Raw genomic sequence first — 23,187 nt, 5'->3', positions numbered from 1 at the left:
TGTGTATGAAAAATACAAATTAAAATTTTTTAATTGCAAAATAAGTTATAACTCATCAACATATTGTATATAAATTTATCAAATGATATATATATATATATATATATTCTAAATTCTAAGGAATATACAAAAGTTATCTAGTTTTCTTTGAATATATACAAAAATATCCAAAATAATAATAATAATAATAATTCTCTATTTTTGATAAACCAAAGCATAATATATAATATTTGTCCACATAAAGAAAATAATATCTATGACAAATGAATAACTAATTATAAAAATGTAGTTTTTTTTTTGGGGGGGGGGGGGGTTTAAAAGGCTTTCTTTTATTTTAGGGGGCTACCTAGAATACAGTTGAATTTTTTTTCCCCCCAAAAGGTATTGTTCTAAGAATAATGCTAGGGATACAAACTATATTACAAAAAAATTACAAACTACTAATGTGATGAATGATTATTGGTAAATGAAAAAGTGATATTAATGATGGGTCTAGATGAAAACCAATAAGAGGTTGGTCACATCAACATTTTGTAAAAATGTTGTAGAATAATTTATACCTATAGCATTACTCTTGTTCCAACTCGCAAATGTTTCTCTTTTGAATAAACTCAAAAATTTTAGGGGGCCCAAGTCAGTTTTTGAATACCCAAATTGTAAAAAACTAAAAACCAAAAACTTTCAAAAGAATGCATTTAATGGTGGTAAAAGAAATTCAAAACTTTGGGGGGGGGGATGACTAACGTGGCTCTGTCATTGCATGTAATGGTTAGTAAATTGTAAGGAAGGGAGGTTGGAAACATCGTATCAATGGTTAATTTAAAGTAAATTTCTTTACTATAAACTATTTTACAACTTTTTGTCACAATTTTGATATAGTAAATGGCTTATAATTGTTTATCATTTACACATGAACCAATTCTTTTTTTTTTTACTATTCATATTCTGTCACATCACAGTTCTGACAAGAAGTCGTAAAATAATTTGTATTCCTAGATTTCTTAAACTTCTTATACCCAATATATATAACAATAAAATAAAAATTTGAGGCTACTGGACTTGCTACTACGTGATAACATGGGCTTTGTTCTGCTGCAACTGATGTATCATTTGAAATTAATGGTCGACTTTGAAGTGGTAATACAGCATTTAGGAATTGCTTTTATGTTAACAACGAAATCCCTTCAAGTTATATTGAAATGGCATGTTATTTAGTTATTTATATATTCTGGTGAAGGACCTTTTATGTCAATGATAGCGACTCAACAATAGGAAAGCATATCACAGTCATAGATATTAGAATTCCCAAAAAAAAAAAAACATCTAAGAACACACTGTAATGCAAAAGTAGATTCATTACGCTTCAAGTAGCTGGCACAGACTCTCTTTGTGCTCGTAGATTCATGAAGGTACTTTGAACTGGAACAACATTATGGTTTCTGACTTAACATTGTTAACTTTTTTATTCATGCAATTTACACTTGCTCTACCAGTTCAGCAGGAAATCATTCTTCTTTTTATTATTTTAATGTGTTGAAATTCATGTTGGGAAACATGAAATTCTTGATGTCATTCCCTAAGAAAGGTGCAGAACATGCCATGTTTCGGGCTTTCTCCTCTTCAATCAAGCAACTTCAACGAGAAAAAGATCTATAGCAATAAAAAAGATCACTGTATTCAAACACTATAGAACACATTTTCCTTGAAAGATGGTTGAGACAGAACACATATCCCAAAATCAATGTCAATGAAAAAGTTTTACTCTTTATAATTGACTGCTTTATCCGTATTTTGTAAGGGATTCATTGAGCCGTATCAATTATTATCTAAAACTCTGACCAAGTTCTGCTGCCACAATAACAGTTAGATTAAAGAAGTAGATAGATCCATAAGTACTAACTATCACTGAATTATTGACGAGAGAAAAATGCCCTCTTCTTCCCTAGAGAAGAATCTAAACTCCACAGCTCTACTCACCTAAATCTAAGCCACCTAACACCTCTCTCTCTCTCTCTCTCTCTCAAACAAACACATAAAAGCAGAGGTACACATAAAAGCAGTCTAACTACCATGTTCATATGTTCGAGTCCTTTAGAGGGAAAAGGAAGACACATCCTTTTCCGAGGGTCGGTTTTGCCATTTTAAAGCCATGAAGGCTTTGGTGCTGCTGCCTCTGAATGTTGAAAATTTGTGTTTAGAAACAGCCACAGAGACGTGGCCCATGCCTTCCTAGTTGTAGACCCTCATCAACTTAGTAATCACACATGTCACTTTATTTTTGAATAATCTTGTTTTCCTTCCGCTACTCCAACATGTTGTCTTACATCGCAGCCAGTTAATTTCAACATGTTGTATAACAACCAAGGTCCCACAACTCTAAACCCCATATGATCAATATCAGATGGTGTAGGTTTATGGAGATCTTGTTACGAATTCCATCAAATATATCTTTTTATTTAATTCGTCCACAACAACCAAGTTTTAGTCTCAAATATTGTCAGGTCGACTATGGATTAACAACAAATTAGTCATGATAGGCTACATGTTAAGGGATGCTTCAATGAGTATCTGTAGTGGGTCCTTTAATAATAAAGTGACGAAATTTTAGTCTACCATTAACCTACTACAATATAAATCTTCCCCTTTTTCACAAACTTGGGTCATAAGAACAAAATATGACACTAAGTACAATCATATTTTTTATTTGAAAAAAAAAAAGAAAAAAAGAAAAGAAAAAGAACAGTGGTCTTACAATTACTGACTTTGTTTCCTCAGCCCTAGGCCTCATGGCAGGAAGATCAACAGCACTATTTTAAGCAGAGGCAAGACAAAAATTGAACTTTAGTAGGAACACATACATACAGATCTCTCTCACTCTTATACACTCAATGTTTTGCACACAGTAAGTGTGAAGCAAAGGTAGAATATGCATTAAAAATTGGGAACTATGTCACCCGCAAATGCCATGGAAATATCATTATCTTTCTGCATCATAAGCAGAAGAGACATCAAACCTTATCACCTGATCTTTCTCATCTCTCTGTTGCACTGAAACGAACCCCACCTCCCTTCCCACCCCACCTGTCTAGCAACCTAAATAGATATATGCACACGCGTGTACAAGCAGACTTCATGCTCACCCAAATGATACCTTGTATTCCACACACGTGTGAAACACAGAAGGAAGAGATATAGATTGCACTAGAGAAGTATTTTCTTATCTTTTTCTTACAAAATTCAATGGAATTTAACAAAGAAATTAACCAATTGGTAAACTGTACCGTTAGCACTCCAAATCACTTATCTTGCATTTAAGAGCATAAACTAGTGTAGTTTCTGCTTCCGAAACCAAGAAAAGTGTTTCCAAATGTTAACCTAATGATGCTTTCTTAATTAACCCCATTAAAAGTGAGGATTTCATTAAGTCTTAACTGAACAACATGCTGTCCCACATTCAAAGACATAAAAATTAACAAAACAATTAATTTTTTTTTCATTTCATATACATATTAACTCGTACTAAAATTACGATGTCAAATTAAAAAATAGGAAAAAAAAAAAAAAAAAAAAAAAAAAGAAACAGTTATGGGGGTTCCTTAGAATTTCCTCATTTGCCTATCAAAAGATTGCCAGTAGCTCTAAATCTCAAATTCTTCTTCACGATGTAATCGATGAAATATATCACTAAAGATGAAGATCCAAACTGACATGGTCTGTCACGCTCGCTTTGGATTCATAAACATACCTGCTTTGTGAAGTAGAGCCACCAACCTGCGAGTGTGAAGGCTTTAACTCATCACCAGCAAACAGTGGCAAAGGGTGCATCGAGTTCCGAGTAGTAGGGTTACTACTTTGGACAGTTGGGATTCTCCACAAAGGTAAAGGACTCCCATTTATAGGTGCAGGCTGAGAATACGAGCTAGTGTGGCTTCCATAATACCTGGCTGTGTTAGAATTATTAGTGTTCCATGAAGGGTAAGTCATAGGTGGCATTGGAGAAGAGCCAAGCCGGTGGTAATTCATGAGGCCATAGACGTGTGCATCATTGAGACTACTATGCACCATAGCTGACTGAAGGTGTGCTCTTTTTGCGTGTTGACGTTCCCTTTTATGTGCGTTTTGGTGACCCCCTAAGGCTTGAGAGGTAGGGAAGTTTCGACAACAGTAATGGCACTCGAATCTCCGGTTGCTCTCACCGTTTTCACTGTTGTTGTTGGTGCTATTGTTGTTGTCTTTTGCAATATCATCGCATGCGTTGAGCTCAGCTGACTCGGACTCATCTGTGGTGGAAGCTGGGATGTTGTTGTCACTGCCAAACTCTATGCCAAAAAGCCTAATGCTTTTTTCTCTAACTGGTGCTGGTCGAATGAAAGGGAGCTGAGAGAATGATTCAACGTTCATGAAGTCATGGGTTTCTCTCTCACTTGTCTTGTCCATGAGGAGAAGAAGAAGAAGATGAACACAGAGATTCAGAGAGAGAGAGAGAGAGAGAGAGAGAAATAGAGATATAGGTAGAGAAAAATGGGTGAAACAATTAGTACTACTACCTCCGCTGAGAGAGGTTTGGTATTGAGAGATTGTATTGTGTGTGGTGGGACCTATAAAGGGGAGGAGGGCGGAGAGGTCTGATTTTTAGACAATTGGGGCTGACCCATCTGAGAGTGAAGCCTGACAAAGGCCTCAAGTTATTTTTTGAGAGTGGCTTCGGCTCCTCTCAAACTCAAAGTACCACCTTTGCCTCCTTTCACTCAGTTTTCCTTTGATATGGAAAGTTCTTCACACAACTACACCCTCCAAGTTTTAATAATTTTGTATCTTCCCCGTGTCACTACAAAAGGGGTTTTTTTTTAAGCTTCTCTACACGCACCAGGTAATTATAGTGAAGAATTCATTGGACATAACGTCTCCAAGTTAGTGGTTAAAATTTTCAAACCTAATACTTTATACATCTCATAAAACCTTAGAAATTATTAATTCAAACTTATTATGGTTCAAAAGAGGATGAGTTAATAGTGCGACATTTGTCGATAAATATTTCTTATGTCACAGATCCTAAATTTACTACGCTTCAAATCTCCTCCAAAAGAAAAGCACATGTCAATAAACGGCATCATCGTTGATGTATTACAACGTTTTACTGATAATGCCATATGTTAAATGGCGATGTACTATAATATTTACAAAATTTACTATGGTTGTTGTTTTAGTACACCAAATAAAAACATGCTAAGCCAGTGGCAGGCCTACATCAATTGCTCTGCTATTCTAGTGGGCCTCCATTACGAACATGATAATTACGTACCATGAAAAATAAAAATAAAAAGAGAAGAGAACATGCATTTTAATTACTTGTTAGCTCAACATACTTAATGTATAAATGTCTAATTGATTAGAAGTGAACAAAATTTCAGTTTTGTGGCCTAGTACTAGTACTTTTTTCTATTTTAAGAGTTACGAAGTCTTTATAGGTATTGGTAGAAACTCGGGAGTGACTTTGATTGTTACAATATTTATTTGAATTTTTATTAATTAATTGATGCCAAGGCTTCTATTTCAAAAAATAAAAATAAAAAAAAATAAAAAATAAATGCCAAAGTTTTAGTATGCTAAGAAATAGGTTCATATTAAATATATTGCTATCCTAACATTTTCAAATTATCAATGCAGATTTTACTTCTTTTTAATGGTGCATAACACATGCTTCCTCTAGTTATCAGTATGATGCCAACGTACGTTACAATGTTATAACTGCAAGAAGTGACAGCTTCCTGGAGTTTGAAAGACACAAGGTAGAAGGCAGTCATCAATTATGATCAAGTCAATACATGATCATAATTGAAAGTTCTTTCACAAGTTGTATGGACCCCGTCTCTTCTCCTCCCTTTTCTAATTTTGAAGGCCATGAAATTGGCTTCATTTGAGTGCATATCAACAAAGGTTATATGTTCATTAAAAAAAAAACTAATGTTATATTATCACCTTTATGTTCATGTTCCTTAGGATCGTAGCAAGTTTTGTTAATGTATAATTAAGAATTTCTTTGCACAAATCATCACCTAAAGGTATGTAATGATTCATCATGTATGGATTCAAAAGCATGCTGAGAAGATATAGTGATTGGACCATAATGTAATAATTTTCCCCGACCCAAAAGAAAATTAAAGAAGTAATAAATTACGGGGAGAAGAACTAAGAATAGCATAGATCATCAATTAATTGTTATCACTCAGTTCCATAGGTACACCATAAGGTTTTGAATTCCATTCTATTCTGGCCATGTTACAGACAAAAAAACAAATTCACAATTTGTTGATGTGGCAAATTATAATTGCTGCTTATAACATCACTTTTACTACATAGTGCTAACTACTAACATTAATTTTGTTATGCATTAATCCAAACTTTTTTTTTTAACAAACAAGGGTATCTAAACCTCTTCGAGTATCTAACTATTTTTTTGGATGTATATTGTCATCCGTCCTACACACACCAAGTTATTACAGGGAAAAATCCCATGAGGTGATCCCAAGATACAGGTTTCAAATACAGGATCTCATGAATATCATGAGGCCTTAAGAACCACTTATTGTTATGAAAAAAAAAATTGAAAATTTTGTTGTGTGTTGTCATTCATATTATTGTTCTTAAAACATTTAAAGATAAGCTTGTGTCTTTAATTACAGTATAAATAATTTCTTATTTTTTGTGAAGAAAATGATATTATGTTGTGTAGTGTTTTTGACATCTCTTATATATCTATCCATGCCTCTTAAGTTTTATCTATATAATTAAAAATTAATGTCACGTTTATATTTATTTCAAAATTATTTTTTTATTGATTTGATAGAATTTTAACTTTAATATCTACTTCATGATGATTGCTCTTTGTTATTAAGTCAGGACACCAATTTGAACCTCATATTTCTTATTAGACAATAAATAAATAAATAAATACTAATTGAGCTAGTAGGTATAAACTATACAATCAAATGACATAGAAAAATTCCTGAGATAATTCATGAATTTGAAATAAATCTATGGGAGTAAGGAGATGAATCCATTGCACTACATAAAAAAATGACCGTAAATAGAGACGAAAATCATTATGATTTTCTTTTTCCTAAAAAAGATTTATCCCCAAGGTGTCGTAGATAATTGAGAATTATAATTTGTTGCAATACGAGGAATGAAAATAGTATACATAGAAATACAATATTTGACAATGTAAAAAGGTTAAAAAATTATGATTGTGATCAAGTTTTGAATAAAAGAAAAGATCTTTATAGAGATAAAAATAAACTAAATAAATTAAAGTTCTTTCCTTGATCCAATTATCAATTAGAAGATTTATTCGCTATTGGCTTGAATTAAAATCCGCTTCCGCTATTTCAAAATTAATAATATAAGTAACATTGTCCCAAAATTAAAGACCCCTTATAGTAGGATCATTATTCGGTCGAAAGTGCTAAGGATAGCATAGTTTCATCACACTCTTTTTTCCCCGGAACATCTGTCTCTTACTGTGAATCTCTAATTGCATGTACGTGTATGCATCAGTCCCCACTAGGTTTGTAAGTTGTACAAACTGAACAAAAAACAGAGAAATGACCCCAACTTCGGTGGTAAGTCTCTCTCTCTCTCTCCCTCTCTCTCTCCAGGACCAGAGTACTAATAGTTGGTGTTGGTTCTTTATAGCTTTGTTGGCTGTTTTATATCAGTTGCAGGGATTCTGCAATGTGGTCCTCAAAAAATGTTAACAGGAATAGGATAACACAAATGGGAAAGAGCTAGTAATCATCTCCCCCCCTTAGTCCTCTTGAGTAACAAAGTACTATATACAACTTCTCTTTTTCTCTTTCATCCCTCTGCTTTGTTTGTTTCATTGTAATTACATTACATTTTCCATGTAGTGTAAAATTTGCAATAGTGACTTTTACGGCAGAGACAAACACTCAATCCATGCACGGTGAATGCTTAGAATTTACCTTTGCTTTTTTTTAAAGCAAATGTGTAATGTAAGACCCACCACCAATAGCTTCTTATTCTTATCGAATTGTAGATTTTTTTTTTTTTTTTTAAGGAAAAAACTTGCAAAGCTCAGTTATCTATTTTTTGAAAACAAATATTTGTACCTTTGTCATGTACAAAAGGGTGGGGGGAGATTTATGTGTAACATCCTAGTCTTTCCTTATTTCACTTCTTTCAAGAATTACACGGGCCAACTTTTTTTCTACTGTTTGTTGGCATAAAAAGTTTTATTCTACCTATTTGAGGTACTTTTTCTTTGTTGTTATTGTTTTCCATGGGGGGTATTTGAGTGCCTGTGAATTTTGTATTGCGTGATTATTATCTAAAATAGTAATTTAATGATATTTTTGGTGTCTGCACCAAAACAGTCTGCTTTATTCGTGCATGCTTCACTCGTTTTGCAATTATTCTCGATCAGCCCCAACTGCCTCTCACTTGTTCATAATTCTACCTTTCTTTGCCATCCCAGACAAGTCACTATCAGACCTCTCTCTCTCTCTCTCTCTCTCTCTCATAATTTATTGGACTTTGTCATTAAGACTATGAGCTTTTCTTAGACCACTTCAGCAGAGACCCATTTCCACATTTTCTCTCTTTTTTTTTTTTTTTTATATATAGATTTAGTTTTCTGATATGTGTATATATACATTTATATATATATATATATAATGGAATAAATGCAATGGACCTTTCATAACAAAAAGGCTATATATATACAAAAAAAAAAAAAAAAATTCACAACATTTTTTATAACAGTTAAATTAGAAAGTTTTTACAGGTTTTTATATACCGCACACTAACATCATTTTTTTACTCATCATTAACAATCGACCACTTTAATATTTACGAAAATTTGTCATTTTTTTTTTTTTTGGGTGTATATAGTTTATCATTTATGATAGATGCACCCATCTCAAAGTGGGCCCCATTAAAACCAACATGCCCTATTAAAAACCCACATCTCCTTAACCCTAACGACAACAACAACAATAGCAACCTCCACCCCACACCCTTCCTTCCATTCTATGCAATTGCAAAACCAAAACACCCTTTCTTTGCCATTTGCCATTAAAGTCACAGTCGCAGAGAGGGTTGTGTTGTGTTGTTACTTACATTGGGAGGGGACCGTATTGGGTTCAATGCAACTGCACCACTTATATGTGTGCCCTTTCATAAAGTAGAAAATTATCTGATGTGAACTCAAGCACTTACCCTTTGCTTTGCCTCATCATGTGGCAACATCATATGCGACGTATCATGACTCTAAAGATAGATGTAGCACCCCTGCGCCCCCGCCCCCCCCCCCCCCCCCCAACCTTTATTTTGATCATGTTTCAATTGGTGTATATATAACATATATATGTACATGACATGAGCAGCTCATTGAGTTTAATCCAAATTACATTTTCTATGACTGATAAGAAAAATCCCAAAAAGTTGTGTTCACACACAAGCATTAATCCACAGTAATTATAGCCTATGTTTCTCAAAGATAATCATTATCTCTTTCGATTTCCTTGGGATGCAACTCAAGTTGCTGCAAGTCAAAATATACACGACATATGTCTAAGAAATTCAGAGCCAACTTCATGTCCTGTGTATTTCACTTGCGTTTACAATAATAATGCTCTATATATATGTTTTCTTATATTCCACATTTGGAGGTTTAAAAGATCTCTTAATTTAATTATACCAATTTTTTATTTGTCGCTGACCTAGCCTACACATGCCTTTCTTCATTAATTATAAGTTGTTTAATTCTTGCAGTTGCTTTTCTAGTGGTGTAATTGGATAGTGAAACGAAGTTAATGGAAAACTGTTTAATAAGCCTCAATGCAAATGCAGACAAAACTTGCCAGTGCAAAGTCATGAAAGCGGCTTAGACTTAATTTCAAACAGGTTGCATTAAGTTGCCTAATTGGACTTGAAAATTCTTATTATTAATTAAGGTGTGTCGGTACCTTAATGGCTCAAAAAATTGGTCTTCACATGCAAGACCTTTTAAGTTTTATTTTTCTTAAAAAAATGTTCAGGGGCGGTGAAAGCAATTAACAAAATTTGCTTATAGCTTTTTTTTTTTTTTTTTTTTTTTTGGTGTGGGGGGGGGGGGGTTAATTTTTTAATAATTTGACATTTAAGAGAATTTGAATTTTAGAAGTGTTTGTTGAAAATAATAAATAAAAGGTGATAGTTGAGCTACAAAACTCTTGTTTTATAACTTAAAATTTGGTGAAATAATTCAATGTATCTGTTATACTACATATATTTCTCACATAAAGATGGACCTTACATGTGGATTATATATGTAAGACCTACAATTATGTGGGAAGGAAAGGTACTACACCAAGTTTATGGAATAATGTCGCTTAAAGTTTCAATGCCTTTTGATTAGATATGCAATAGTTAGGGGTTCAAGCAATAGCTCAATGATAATATTATCTTTTGTTGTGTCACATTTATTTGGTTCAAATGTCACGTATTTAGTTACATATCATATAATTATATAAACAGAATTAATATTTATGTAATATATATGGTTATGTATAGTTTAATTACCTATGAAAATGTTTGAAGAATGAGATATATATAAACTAAGAAGTGCAAAAACTAGCAACACTTTCTTAGGTATTGCATCTAAAGTTCTCCAATTAAATTCAAACACATAACTGCATTGATCTATGCAAACACAAATAGTGTTATCTTTGTTTTAAAATAATAGATGTAAAGAGAGAAGGAGAGACTAGAGAGTGAAACATCAAAAACCCTTAGTGACTACAATTTTACCGTTCAGAATTGTTGTTTTAAAGTGACCCTAATTCCAAATATGGGAACTAAATTTGAATCAAGAAAATCATTTGATTGGAGTAAAATCAATGACAATTAGTGTTCCTTAAATTTAGTCAGTAAAGTATATCAACTTGTGATAAATGTGATTTGCACAATACACTAACATCCCCCCTCAAATCCAAGGTGGAAGCTTGATGATACCTTTAGTTTAAGATGTAAACTTGTGAAGATACCTTGAAGATGACCATTAGCAAATGAATGAGATGTATAATGACATGCATAAGTGGAATGGATCTTGCAAACTATTGACAAATGTAGCAAACAACAACATATGAATGTCGAAAGATGGCTACAAGGGCCTCAGAACAACTACACCAGTTATAAATAATAAAAAATGGTAGATATGGCCGACGGACGACCACATAAGTGGCTTGAGGAATACTGGCAAAGGTTTACATCCTGATGGAGCACATTAGTGAGTTGGTGAATTTCACATAGATTAAACCCAAAAAGAATGAGTGATTGGCCAAATTATGTGACTTGAGAGCCTCAAATGCGAAGATAAATCCCCAAAATTGAAATCTATGCATAAAACAGAGTGGGCATGCTCAGAGTAAAACAATGGATGGACAACAGCAGTCGACGATGATTAAAAGTGTTGGGTTATAGATTGACCCCGGTTAATTAATTCAGTTATCCAAGTTAATTAACTAGGTCAAATTATATGAAAATTGTGGAGGCACCAACAAATCACCAAATAAACTAAGTACAGTAAAAATTAAATGACACAGTAATTTGTTGACGAATGAGGAAAACCTCCTGCAAGACAAAAATCTCACTGGGTGATTTTTAGGTCACCACTCCCAAAAATCCACTAATCAAGAATAAGCAGTTACAAGTATAAGGAATAGTACCACTACCCTGACCTATCTTAAAATACCAACCTACAGTTGAACCTTTACTCCAATTCTCAATTAGATTTGATCTTATAAAGACTTCTTCCTTTGCACGGATCCAAGTACATGACTAACTCCCAACAACTAATTGATTGTTGTTGGATGTAAAGTTAAAAGCACTTGGTTACAAAACTCTAAGGCACACAAAAATGCAATAGCTTCTCACAGAGTGCATAAGTTCTCTAATTGAATCTCTGTGTGTTTAATAGCTTTAAAATAAAGCTTTTATATGGTCTAAAAGTTTAGTAAACGAAACTCTAGCAATTCAAGTCAACATGGGCCAAAATTCAGATCCGAGAATTCTGAAATCGCAAAACTCGATAGATCAAGAGGTATCAAGCTTGTATTGAGAATCCTTCATTCAATCTCGATAGATGCTAGTGTCAAGCTTCACTGAATTAGCTTTTCTTCACTTGTTTCAAGGTTCAATTTTTAAGTCTTTAATGATACCACTTGTAAAGTAAACTTTACATACTCGTTGATACGTTAAACCACATTTAAATCTATCCAATTACAAGTAAAGTGTATTTTGTCAAATGATAAGTTAATATATAGAAAATATGACCCTAACAAAAAGCAATCAATGACTTATCTCAAATGATGATTGGCAGTTGGTTACTTGAAATCAAGTGAATTCCACATAAAATTGACTCTGACACAATATTAAAAGAAAAGATCAAGAGAGAATAGAAGTAAGAAAAATTACATGATTAGGCTTGATGACTTATATCCATATTGAAATGCCCGTAGACTATATTCTATTATTTTTACTATTCATAACTAGTTTAACAATGAACCCTAGGTAGGGTCTATAAAGAAACTAAAAGTTGATCTAAGAGAATCCCTTGATTGGACTAAAATCAATGACAATTAATGTTCCTTGATTTTAGTCAATAGTCAATCACGAATCAACTTGTGCTAAATGTGATATACATGATATGCTAAATTCTTTTTAAAATAATTAAATTTAATGCAACTATGTGTATAAATTTAATTGAGAAATCTAAGGTACAATATTTAAGAAACTGTACATGAGCAAAGTTTTGATCAATCAAGAATAGTGACAATGCTTTAAGTATGTACATTTTAATCCATCAAATACAAAAACTGAAGGGAAAAAAACCTTAATTTGATCACCTTTGTCTATTATTCTCTCCATTTCAAGTGAAATATATAGAGAGATCTCATTCACTTTATATGATTTTTATGTTATTTAAATGATGTAACATTAAATACATATTTAAGGGGTTTTTTTTTTTCCCTTGACCTATGTATCATCTTTTCTAAGATATTAATCCACAAACTCCACAGGCCATTGAATTCAAAAGAATATGCAAGGGAGACGGATTAAATGTTGGATCATGATTCTTGTCTTCATGTCCTGTGAGCATGATGTTATTTAAAACCTGAGATATGGAAGTTTCAAATGTGAGTGAAGTGATGTAATTATTTAAACAGTAAGTCTCACATCTGATAATCGTGACATGAATGGGTGAGTGATAGATTGATATAATATGTGTAGACTAAAACCTATCATAGCTTTCTAAGTTAAGGTGAGATGCACTTGTAAATGTCGTTGGCTGCATCTAATGGCCACTTTTGGCTTATGCATAATAGTCCAAGTCTAATTCTCGCCCACCAACAAAAATGTCACTATCTTGAAAAAAAAACCCTAATTCTCTTCCAAGAAGCAATTGGTATAATGTGGCATGGCTCATCATGGTGTCTTATTTCCTTCTAATCTCTCTCTCTCTCTCTCTCTCTCTCTCTCTCTCTCTAGCAGCGTTGGTTAATTGTCTGTTGTGGCAGAAGCGAAGGGTCACTATCTCCTTGTTCCTCATCTCTTTCCCATTAGGTGGCTTGAATGCGACGTTACCTCTGAGAGAACTCCTGTCTTGGGCCTCCCACTTTGCCCTTTCTTTCAAACACCATCCTTCCTCTCCCTGCAACATATGGATACTCATGTGTGGACCAAATGGATAGAAATAGAGTAATCATGTCCCTCTAACCAAAGCTTGTTTAGATGCGGACATTCATCTTTTTCTTACTGTTTTTTTTTTATAAATATGAGAAATGCTAAAGATATAACAAATTTTATTTCATAATTTTTACGGATGTAATAATGAATGTGATCGATGAATTCTAATTACCTTATATATGAATGTCTAAACTATTCTTTTTGTGACTGATAATAAATTAGTTTGTAAATATTTTGCAATATTCCTAACATCAATTTTTTTTTTTTTTTAATTTTGGTGCTTCCATATAATAATATTTTTTTTCCGTCTGTGTCAGTTGTATATATTCATTCATCCAGATTTTAAAATTCAAGTTCTTGTCAGCCAAAAATCAATTTAAAACCAGGTGCCATGTTGAATTGAAGTTCATTTCAGACGAACAGAACTTAGGTGCGCAGCTTTATAAATCTTTTCTGCCAATGGAAAATTCCTGAAGGTAGGTATTTTATTATTAGACTAATATTTATAGGTATAATGCAGTTAAAATATTCAAATGAATAAGAAAGTATTTACTGGTTTAAAAGGACACTAAAATCAAATAAATTTAAAACTTTGGACAAAAGGGTTGCCAATTTTCAAAACCAGTTTGCAAATAAGATTTTTTTTTTTTTTTTCCTTTTTAGTGACTAATATTTATTTATTTGATTCCATCAAAAAAATACACTTCAAACTTTGTAAAATTGAAAACCACTTTCCAACTTACAAATTCAACAAATGCTGTTAGAAATGAATGTTCTTTTTTTTTTTTAAGGCTAATTTCATCTTTTGTCTCTCAAAAAGAGTCTGTTTGATTTTAGTCTCCTAATTCTGAAACATTCGATTTTGGTTCCAAAAACTTTATTAAAAACATATTGAACAATTTGGTCCCCTTCTATTCTTCTACTTAGATGACTAACATAGACTAAGGTACCCCATTTTTTAGGGATCAAATCGAAGCGACCACATATTTAAGTGACTAAAATTGAACATGAACCGTTTTAAAATTTGAAGCTCCAAAAATTAAAAATTACTCCAAATTTTATGAATAGATTATAAGAGACATCCTTTGGTAATTCTAATAAATATCACGCATATTTTAGAACATGTCAAATGTTGTTGGAGATTAGTAACTTTCACGTTCTACTTGTTTCCACAGATGTATGATGTATCCCATACCCGTATGTAATTCTATCTAGTATCTAGAATCCTCCTGCAGTTGTACTCCAAGATGATTTGACCTGCAGAGAGATGTGAAGTAGCAATGGAAAAAGGGTTTTGAGACCTTCTTTTTCGGCCCTTTCATCACGTGTAGTATCACATTCGAAGCTACAAACCAAAAACTTAATGTTTGGAATAGATATTTGTGCAGAACCAAACAGAAGGAAAAATGTGGATGCAAGAAGACGATGAATGCAAGTGGCAATGAAAACATGAGAGCCCACCATTTATTTGAAGGATAAAAAAGCAGTCTAGCACCATCAATCAGACATACAACAATATATTATGCATGGGCTAATGTTTGTGACCATGATGGATGGTGGGCTTTTTTTCTACATGTAAGATCTGAACTGTCAAATGTAAGGATAGTTCTTTGAACTCCTTTTAATCAAAAGCCTGACGCGTTTGATATCATTGTTGTCTCAAATTGGAGACCCCTGGACCACAAAAGGGCATCTTTTCGGATGTTGCATTAAGGCTGTGGGGTTGGCTTTAATTATTTGATTTCCTTCGTCCATTGCCTTTTTATGTTATAAATGGACATCTCTCAATGTATCGATCGGCCATTATTTGGTAAACCTTTTTTTTAATATCTATAAATATAATAATTTTTGTAGTTATAACGTAAGATGAGAGATTTAAAAATTCTAAATATCCTGATAGAAAACAACCATGAAATGTCAATTAAGCCACAAAGTTTTTAACATGATTTGGTAAACTTCTGAAAACACAAAATAAAATAATAGAATGCAAGCAAAGAGATATAAATCTAACAGGGTTCGGTTTATACCTAGATCTATGGATAACACCAACCAAAAAAAAAAGATCCTACATAACCACAATTACAAGCTCTTATATATAAAAACTAATCTCTTTCCCCAATACATTTGGTGTCCTAAGAGAGGTGGTCTAGCGGTCCTGGTGTGAACGCGGGAGCACCAAATGCCATGTTCGAGCTCCAATGGGCATGATAAGTCAAGAATGTATTGACCCCTTGTGATAGATTGACCAATTAATTAGTCAAGTTAATTAATTAATCAAATTAACATACCATAAGCGTGACAGCACAAACAAATCACCAATTAAACTAAATATAGCAGAAATTAAATTGACACGGGTGATTTGTTTTCGAATGGGGAAAACCTACATGGCAAAAACCCCACTAGGTGATTTTAAGGTCACCACTCCCGAGAATCCACTATTATCAAAACAAGTGGTTACAAGTAAAGGAATCACAGTACCTTATACCAACATACAATTAAACCCTTACCCCAATACCTAATTGTACTTATTCTATAGTGACAATCTCTCATTTTCAATGCGTGACTCCCAGTACATAACTAACCAATAGATGCGAGGATCCCAGTACGTGACTTAATCACCAACTTGAGAAGGATATTGGCTGCAAAGTTCTTCAATTCATCACACGATGAAGATCAAGAAGCTCCTTAGTCACAAAACCTTACGGTGTACAAACATAGCAGCTTCTTCAAGAGAAAGATGAATTAGGGCAAATTTTGTCTCTGATCACAATTTGCATAAACAAAACTTTGCTTCACACTTGTACAACTTATGTAACCTTTTACAGTCCTCAAAATAATCCTTATATATGTTTAAGGTTGTGAGAAAAAAAAGCCTAAACACATACTCACGAATTGGATAAAAATTAGTTCTGAAAAATTGAGTTTCATAAATCTCGATAGATGGCCATCTATCAAGCTAGCTGTCGAGTCACAAGCTGAAACAGCTTTTAAACCTCAATAGATGCTAGCTGTCGAACTTTAAAATCCAGCACTCCTTCGCTTGTTTCTTGGACAGACTTGTATGGCTTTAACACTTGAACTTGAAATCTCGTTCCTTGAAATATTAAACACATCCTAGATCTACTCAATTACAAATAAAGTGCATTTTGTCAAAAGATTAGCCAATTACATAAAATATTGACATATATTCCTAACGTTAAATCACATATGTCCTAAAAATCTCCCCCTTTGGCAATCTGTGACAAAACCACAAAAAACAAATGAACATATGAGAGAAGTCATAAATCACTCAACTCATAATCACTTGTTGAATACAATAAAATCTATCATAACACAAATTCTTGAAAAACTTTGCAAGAAGAGAGTTTATGGCAAGTAAACTTTGACAACTTGTATTTCTGAAATACTTTAAACAAAACTCATCAGGCATCTTAGTGTGAAATAGAAATATAAGATTGCATACATTATATAAGAAACATATGTATAAAGAAAGAAAATAAACAACACATGGAAAGATAAGTGAATAACATACATCAATATATATAAACCAAATACAAATACAATGTATATCAAGTGATCACAAGACCAATATACAAAGAAATAATGTATCTAAAAGAGAAAGAAAAGAAAAGATACAAAAATCCTTACTACATCCCTCAAATAATATGGACACTCCTCCTAACATAAATCTCTTATACTAACCCTCCCCCTATGAGAATGATTACTCTCATCTCAAAACTACTCCCCCTTTTTGTCACGAGTGACAAAGGATAAGTATATCAAGTAAACATCTTATCATCATTAGGCGAGCTAGCACCACCGTCCTTACCATCATCATCGTTGTCGAAGTCATTGTCATTGTTACCAGATGCCTTGGGAGAAGGAGAGGAAGCCACAATGAAACCACCCATAATAGCCTATCGTTGTGCGATATGACCAACACGAGTGTTCACCTGACACAGCTTATCACTGAGAGTGTCAAGGTGAGCATCTATGCACACAAGCTGTGCCATGATGACCTCAAGTGTCACTCCACTTACAGAAGACGAAGGAGCGGAGGTGGATGGAGATATAAGAGCTAGAGGAGCTGCTGTCTCGATTTGCGTCCACATCAGGCAAAGCTGAGCATCACTCCATCTAACAGTAGCTACATCAATGGCACCTATAATGAAGAAGTAATCGGACGGAGGAAAGGAGATAGAGAAATGGCAAAGAATCCTCGTGATAGCTAAAGGAAAGATGGGCTTATCACGGGTATCCCTAAAGACATCTATAAGGGAAAAGATATAGTGAGAAGGGAAGTCAATAGAAAGATCCTCAATGAAGGATAACAAAAAGCGAGCACGAGGCTCTATGATAGTGTTATAATGTGACAAAGGATGAAGGATAAATATCATCACCATGTTTAAGAATCTCGGACCTTTAGCAAAGGTCAAGCAACGGGTGTTCTGACAATCACCCTTAGAAGACGGAGTCTCACAGAATAGAGACATAAGCTCATCTTTGGATATAGTCCTCAAACAATCACAACCAAGGTAGTCAGGATGCGCTACCCTCGAGACATGGAGCACCTCGAATACAATATTCGAAGTGACCATAATGTGCGTACCTCGAATGCGAGTAGAAAACTAAGGTATAGAAGAATCAAATCCATGCATATTGGAGTAAAACTAATGTAAGATCACGAAAGGGCAAGTGACCGGGGCACCATACAGTGACTCCCAACCCCTACTATAGATGACAGTGGGTAGGTCAGTGTTAGAGAAATCTGACAAGATGACTTGGCATTCCGAATGAATGCCTCATCTAGAGAAGTTCTCTAAGAAGTCCTTATGGGCCTTCTCATCATGGAACTGAACAGAAGAGAGGGTAGGATCAAAAGAAGAAGTAGATGCCCCAAAACGAAGAGGGTTCTAGGATGGAATAGACTTACATTTAGGTGCCATGATGCAACTAATGCAAGAGAGAGAGAGAGAGAGACAATCAGAAAAGTACCAAACAGTTTTAATATCAAAAGATAAAAAAAGTAAGATACGTATGCATGAAAATGCATAAACAAGTGACATGCAAATTTAAATACATCATAGGCTCAACTCAATCCAACCCTAACAACACACAATCATTGCAACAAGGTAACCACACATCTAAATGTATGAAACATTGTTATAATGCACATGTGATGCAATGCATGATGTTTTAAAATCAAATATACAATACCCATCCCAAAAATTTAGCAAAAACTTCATTGATTTTGAAAAATCTCAAAACTTTCAAAAAACCCCCCAAAAGTTAGGTTAAAAATATGAAATGCATGATGAAAAGAGGGATTAAGGAACTTACCAATGAAGAAGAACAAGATCAAGGTCAAATAACACCTGGAATGAAGTTTGGAGTGAGTGAGAGGTGTTTGGGAGGTGAAAAGACTCAAAGCAGTCGAGAGAGATCGAAGAGAATGGATCTAATATAGAATCTTCATAAACCTTGATGGATCAAGAGCTATCGAGATTTAAAAGGCGTGTTTTAGCTATCGAGGATCTAATAAAAGGCGTCCACAGCAAAGATTCTCGATGGATCGAGACAGCTATCAAGAAGCTATGGAGCATCCAGAAGGTTTCTCGATGGATCGAAGTAGCTATCAAGAATGCGAGAAAAGCTGTTGAAGGGTCTCAATAGATAGCTTATCTGTCAAGAGGTATCGAGAAGCTATCAAGATTTCTTAAAAACAGATTTTCAAAAAAGAGAAAAACACAAATATGAATGCAATCAAGCATACTACTCAACCAAAGATCCAAACAACATTTTAAGCTCTCAAAATCATCTTTCACTCAAGAAAAATGTCAAGCATTTAGATCCAAAACACACACACCCCAAACAAATCTAACCAATTTTATTTCAAAAATAAGTTAAGACAATTTAGTGAGCATACATTAACACATGTATTCCTTGTGATGGCCAAATCACATTGTACTTGCATATGTATCAAAAGTAGTAAAGAATATTGTATGTTGTGTGTAAAAAACATTGCAAGATTGCATAAGTGTCTACATGTTATAACGATTTGAGATATGAGAAAATCACTTTAACTCACACACAATCATAACTGTTTGATGGGGACTATCACCTTCGAGGTACATCCTATAACTCCCACATCTCCTAGAATACACGCTTGCAATCATATATAAAGTATTTTGATTCTTTTTGTTTTTTGTTTTGCTTTGCATATTTTTTCTTTTAAGCAAATCATGCATGGGCATATAAGAGATAAAAAAGAAATACCCAATTATGTTTAGCATTTGACATTCCACTTTTGCTATGCCAAAGCATACAAATGTCATTTCATGATTGGCAGGCAACAGTGGTGAGATGGTTATTTATGCCTTTCTCTTAGGATTTTCTAGTCCTTCCTATCAAAAAAAGTGATACGAATATTAAGTACAAGAGATTACTTAACCTTACTCATCACAAACATATGCTACAAAGCTCACTTGCTTAGTTATACATAGAGATGTTCATCTAAGCTATAAAAGATACAAAGTTTAGAAAATTTTGTTTCAATGGCCATCTAAGGTACACAAGTACCAATGTACACAAACACACTGTTTTTGTATTTTTCTGATTTTTCAATTTTTTTATTTTTTATATGAAAAACAAAATAAAACAAAACTGAAAAGTAAACAAATAAAAACATGTTAAACAAAGTAATGCATAAAACTAGACTGACTTAAAACAATAAAGCAAAACACATAAGTAATGCAAAACAAAAACAAGACAGAGAGAGAGAGAGAGAGAGTGACAGAATTACTTGGAGCCCTTTTTCCTTCCACACCTTGGAAGAACCTTTCCGTTTAGCAAACCCTTAATCCGGTAGTAAGGGGGAAGAATTAAAACCGTTCAAGTTCAAAAGAAACATGACTTTGAGAAAATCTCCAAGAGGAGCAAAGGAGGATGGAAACTGATTTTGGTTTCCCGCCGCGATCATGATGTTACTCTGATGAATGGTTAACCACTTATAGCAATTAGGTCGAGTATGTCCAACTGCACCACAGTGATGACAGAAATGCTGCTTTTTCTATTTGGGCTTTTGAGTATTTCCCTTTTTAGCCCTAGGGTTTTTAACTTCTTTCTTATCCTGCTTAGAGGGCACTCCTAAGATAGATTTACATTTGTTTATGTTCTCACTAGCTAATTCATTTTTAACATCATTGTTCTCAATTTCGATATTATTAGTAGGAGGAACAAAAATAGTAGTACTAGAAGTAGCAATATTAAGAGAAGAGAAATCATATCATAAACCGGTTCGATTAGAAGCAGATTTCTGAAGATTGAGCATCTCATCAAGCTTTGCACTTGAAGTCCTTTCCAACTAGATTCTGACTTGGAACAATTCTGCCTCAAGTTTCTTGGTCTTTTCAGCCAAGAAATTATTCTTAAACTGCTCCAATGGTCTGATTTGCTTCATCAAACTTTGTGGAGAATTCTTCTCGTTTAAGCTCCACTTCACTAAGTTTCTTGGTAGCCAACCTATACAACTTCTCATACTTTTCTAAGACCTTGTATAACTTTGCATAGGCTGTGTGGATGTCATCTTGTTCATCCATCTTTTCAAACTTAGACTCCACCAATTCCTCTTCTTCATCCACATCTTCAACAATCCCTTCAATAGGATTTATAGTGGCAGTAAAGGCATTTAAGATTTCATCATCCTCATTATCATAATCATCCTCAAGCTTGGTGTCGCTCAAGGTAGCAGTAAGTGCCTTGCTTTTTCCGATGGTCTTGAGATAAGTAGGGCACTTTTGTTTCATGTGACTAAAGCCTTAACACCCAAAGCACTTTGGTCCTAAGGGAACAATGTACTAACCGTTATCCCTAACATCTTTCTTTCCTTTATCTTGGCTCTTGAACTGTGAGGAACTGGAGTGCCTACGGTCCTTGTTGAAGCCCTTCCTACTGGCATTCTTCAAGAACTTCTTAAATTGCCTTGTAATGTAGGACTTCACTTTAGAATCTTCATCATCTGAAGAATCATCAGTATCATTGCTTTTGGCCCTCAATGCCATGCTCTTGTTCTTGGTCGATTTCCCGATCCTTGTCAAACCCAACTCATAGGTCTGCAGATTTCCAACCAACTCATAGGTCTGTAGATTTCCAACCAACTCTATCAAAGGAATTTTGTCAATATCCTTTGATTCCTTAATGGTAGTGATCTTAGCATGGACTCTCTTGGGTAAAGATCTGAGCACTTTTTTGACAATCTTGGGTTCAGGAATGGTTTCCTCAAGATTAAAGGCTGAGTTCACTATGTCCTTAAGCTTGGCATAGAATTCATTAAACGACTCATCCTCCTTCATCTTGATCTCTTCAAAGCTTGTAGTAAGCCTCTGAAGTTTTGAATCCTTGACAACCTTGGTTCCCTCATAGGTTGTCTGGAGGATGGTCTATGCTTCCTTTGCAGTTTCAATGGAGGACATTTTCTTGAACTCCTCATTTGTGACTGCACTGAATAAAGTATTCAATGCCCTGCTGTTGAAGTTTGCCACCTTGATCTTAGCATCATCCCAGTCGACCGACGCTTCTGTAGGCTTGGTCCAGCCTATCTCCACAGCTTGCCACACTTTCTTATCTAAAGACTGTAAGAAAGCTCTTTTGCTTACTTTCCAGTAAGCATAATTAGTGTCATCAAATAAATGAGATATAATAAGAGACTGCCCTCTATCCATCACAAACAGGGGTCAATAAATCACACAGCAAAGATTAAAATCTAATCAGAGTGTACCTGCTCTAATACCACTTGATAGGCCAAGAATGTATTGACCCCTTATGATAGATTAACCAATTAATTAACCAAGTTGATTAACTAATCAGATTAACATACAATATGAGTGACACAAACAAATCACCAATTAAACTAAATGTAAAAAGAAAAAAAATTAAATAGACACGGGTGATTTGTTTTCGAATGGGGAAAACCTACACAATAAAAACTCTACCGGGTGATTTTAAGGTCACCACTCTTGAGAATCCACTATTACCAAAACAAGCAGTTACAAGTAAAGGAATCCCAATACTTTATACCAACCTACAATTGAACCCCTACCCCAATACCCATTTGGATTTGTTCTGTAATGACAATCTCTCCTTTTCAATGCACGGCTCCCAGTACATGACTAACCAATAGATGTGTGGATCCCAGTATGCGACTTAATCACCAACTTGAGAAGGATGATGGTTACAAAGTTTTTCAGTTCATCACATGATGAAGATCAAGAAACTCTTTGGTCAAAAAACCCTACGATATTCAAACACAACAGTTTCTTCAAGAAAAAGATGAACTAGGGTAAATTTTGTCTCCGGTCACAATTTGCATGAACAAAACTTTGCTTCACACTTATGTAATTTGTGTAAACTTTGACGGCCCTCAAAATAATCCTTATATAT

General features: G+C 34.1%; 1 protein-coding gene across 1 annotated transcript; it reads right to left on the bottom strand.

Moving 5' to 3' along the window:
* Nucleotides 1-3,469: 3,469 nt before the first annotated feature.
* LOC115952300 (zinc finger protein 8) lies at nucleotides 3,470-4,777 on the bottom strand. The gene has a single exon (XM_031069404.1). It carries the CDS (start codon nucleotides 4,435-4,437, stop codon nucleotides 3,685-3,687), a length of 753 nt encoding a protein of 250 aa, XP_030925264.1. The 5' UTR covers nucleotides 4,438-4,777; the 3' UTR covers nucleotides 3,470-3,684.
* Nucleotides 4,778-23,187: the final 18,410 nt, after the last annotated feature.

Source organism: Quercus lobata, chromosome 7 (genome assembly GCF_001633185.2).
Source record: "Quercus lobata isolate SW786 chromosome 7, ValleyOak3.0 Primary Assembly, whole genome shotgun sequence".
NCBI classification, from domain to species: Eukaryota; Viridiplantae; Streptophyta; class Magnoliopsida; order Fagales; family Fagaceae; genus Quercus; species Quercus lobata.
Note: the sequence above shows the minus strand (reverse complement) of the source record. Positions and strands in the feature narration are given on the sequence as shown.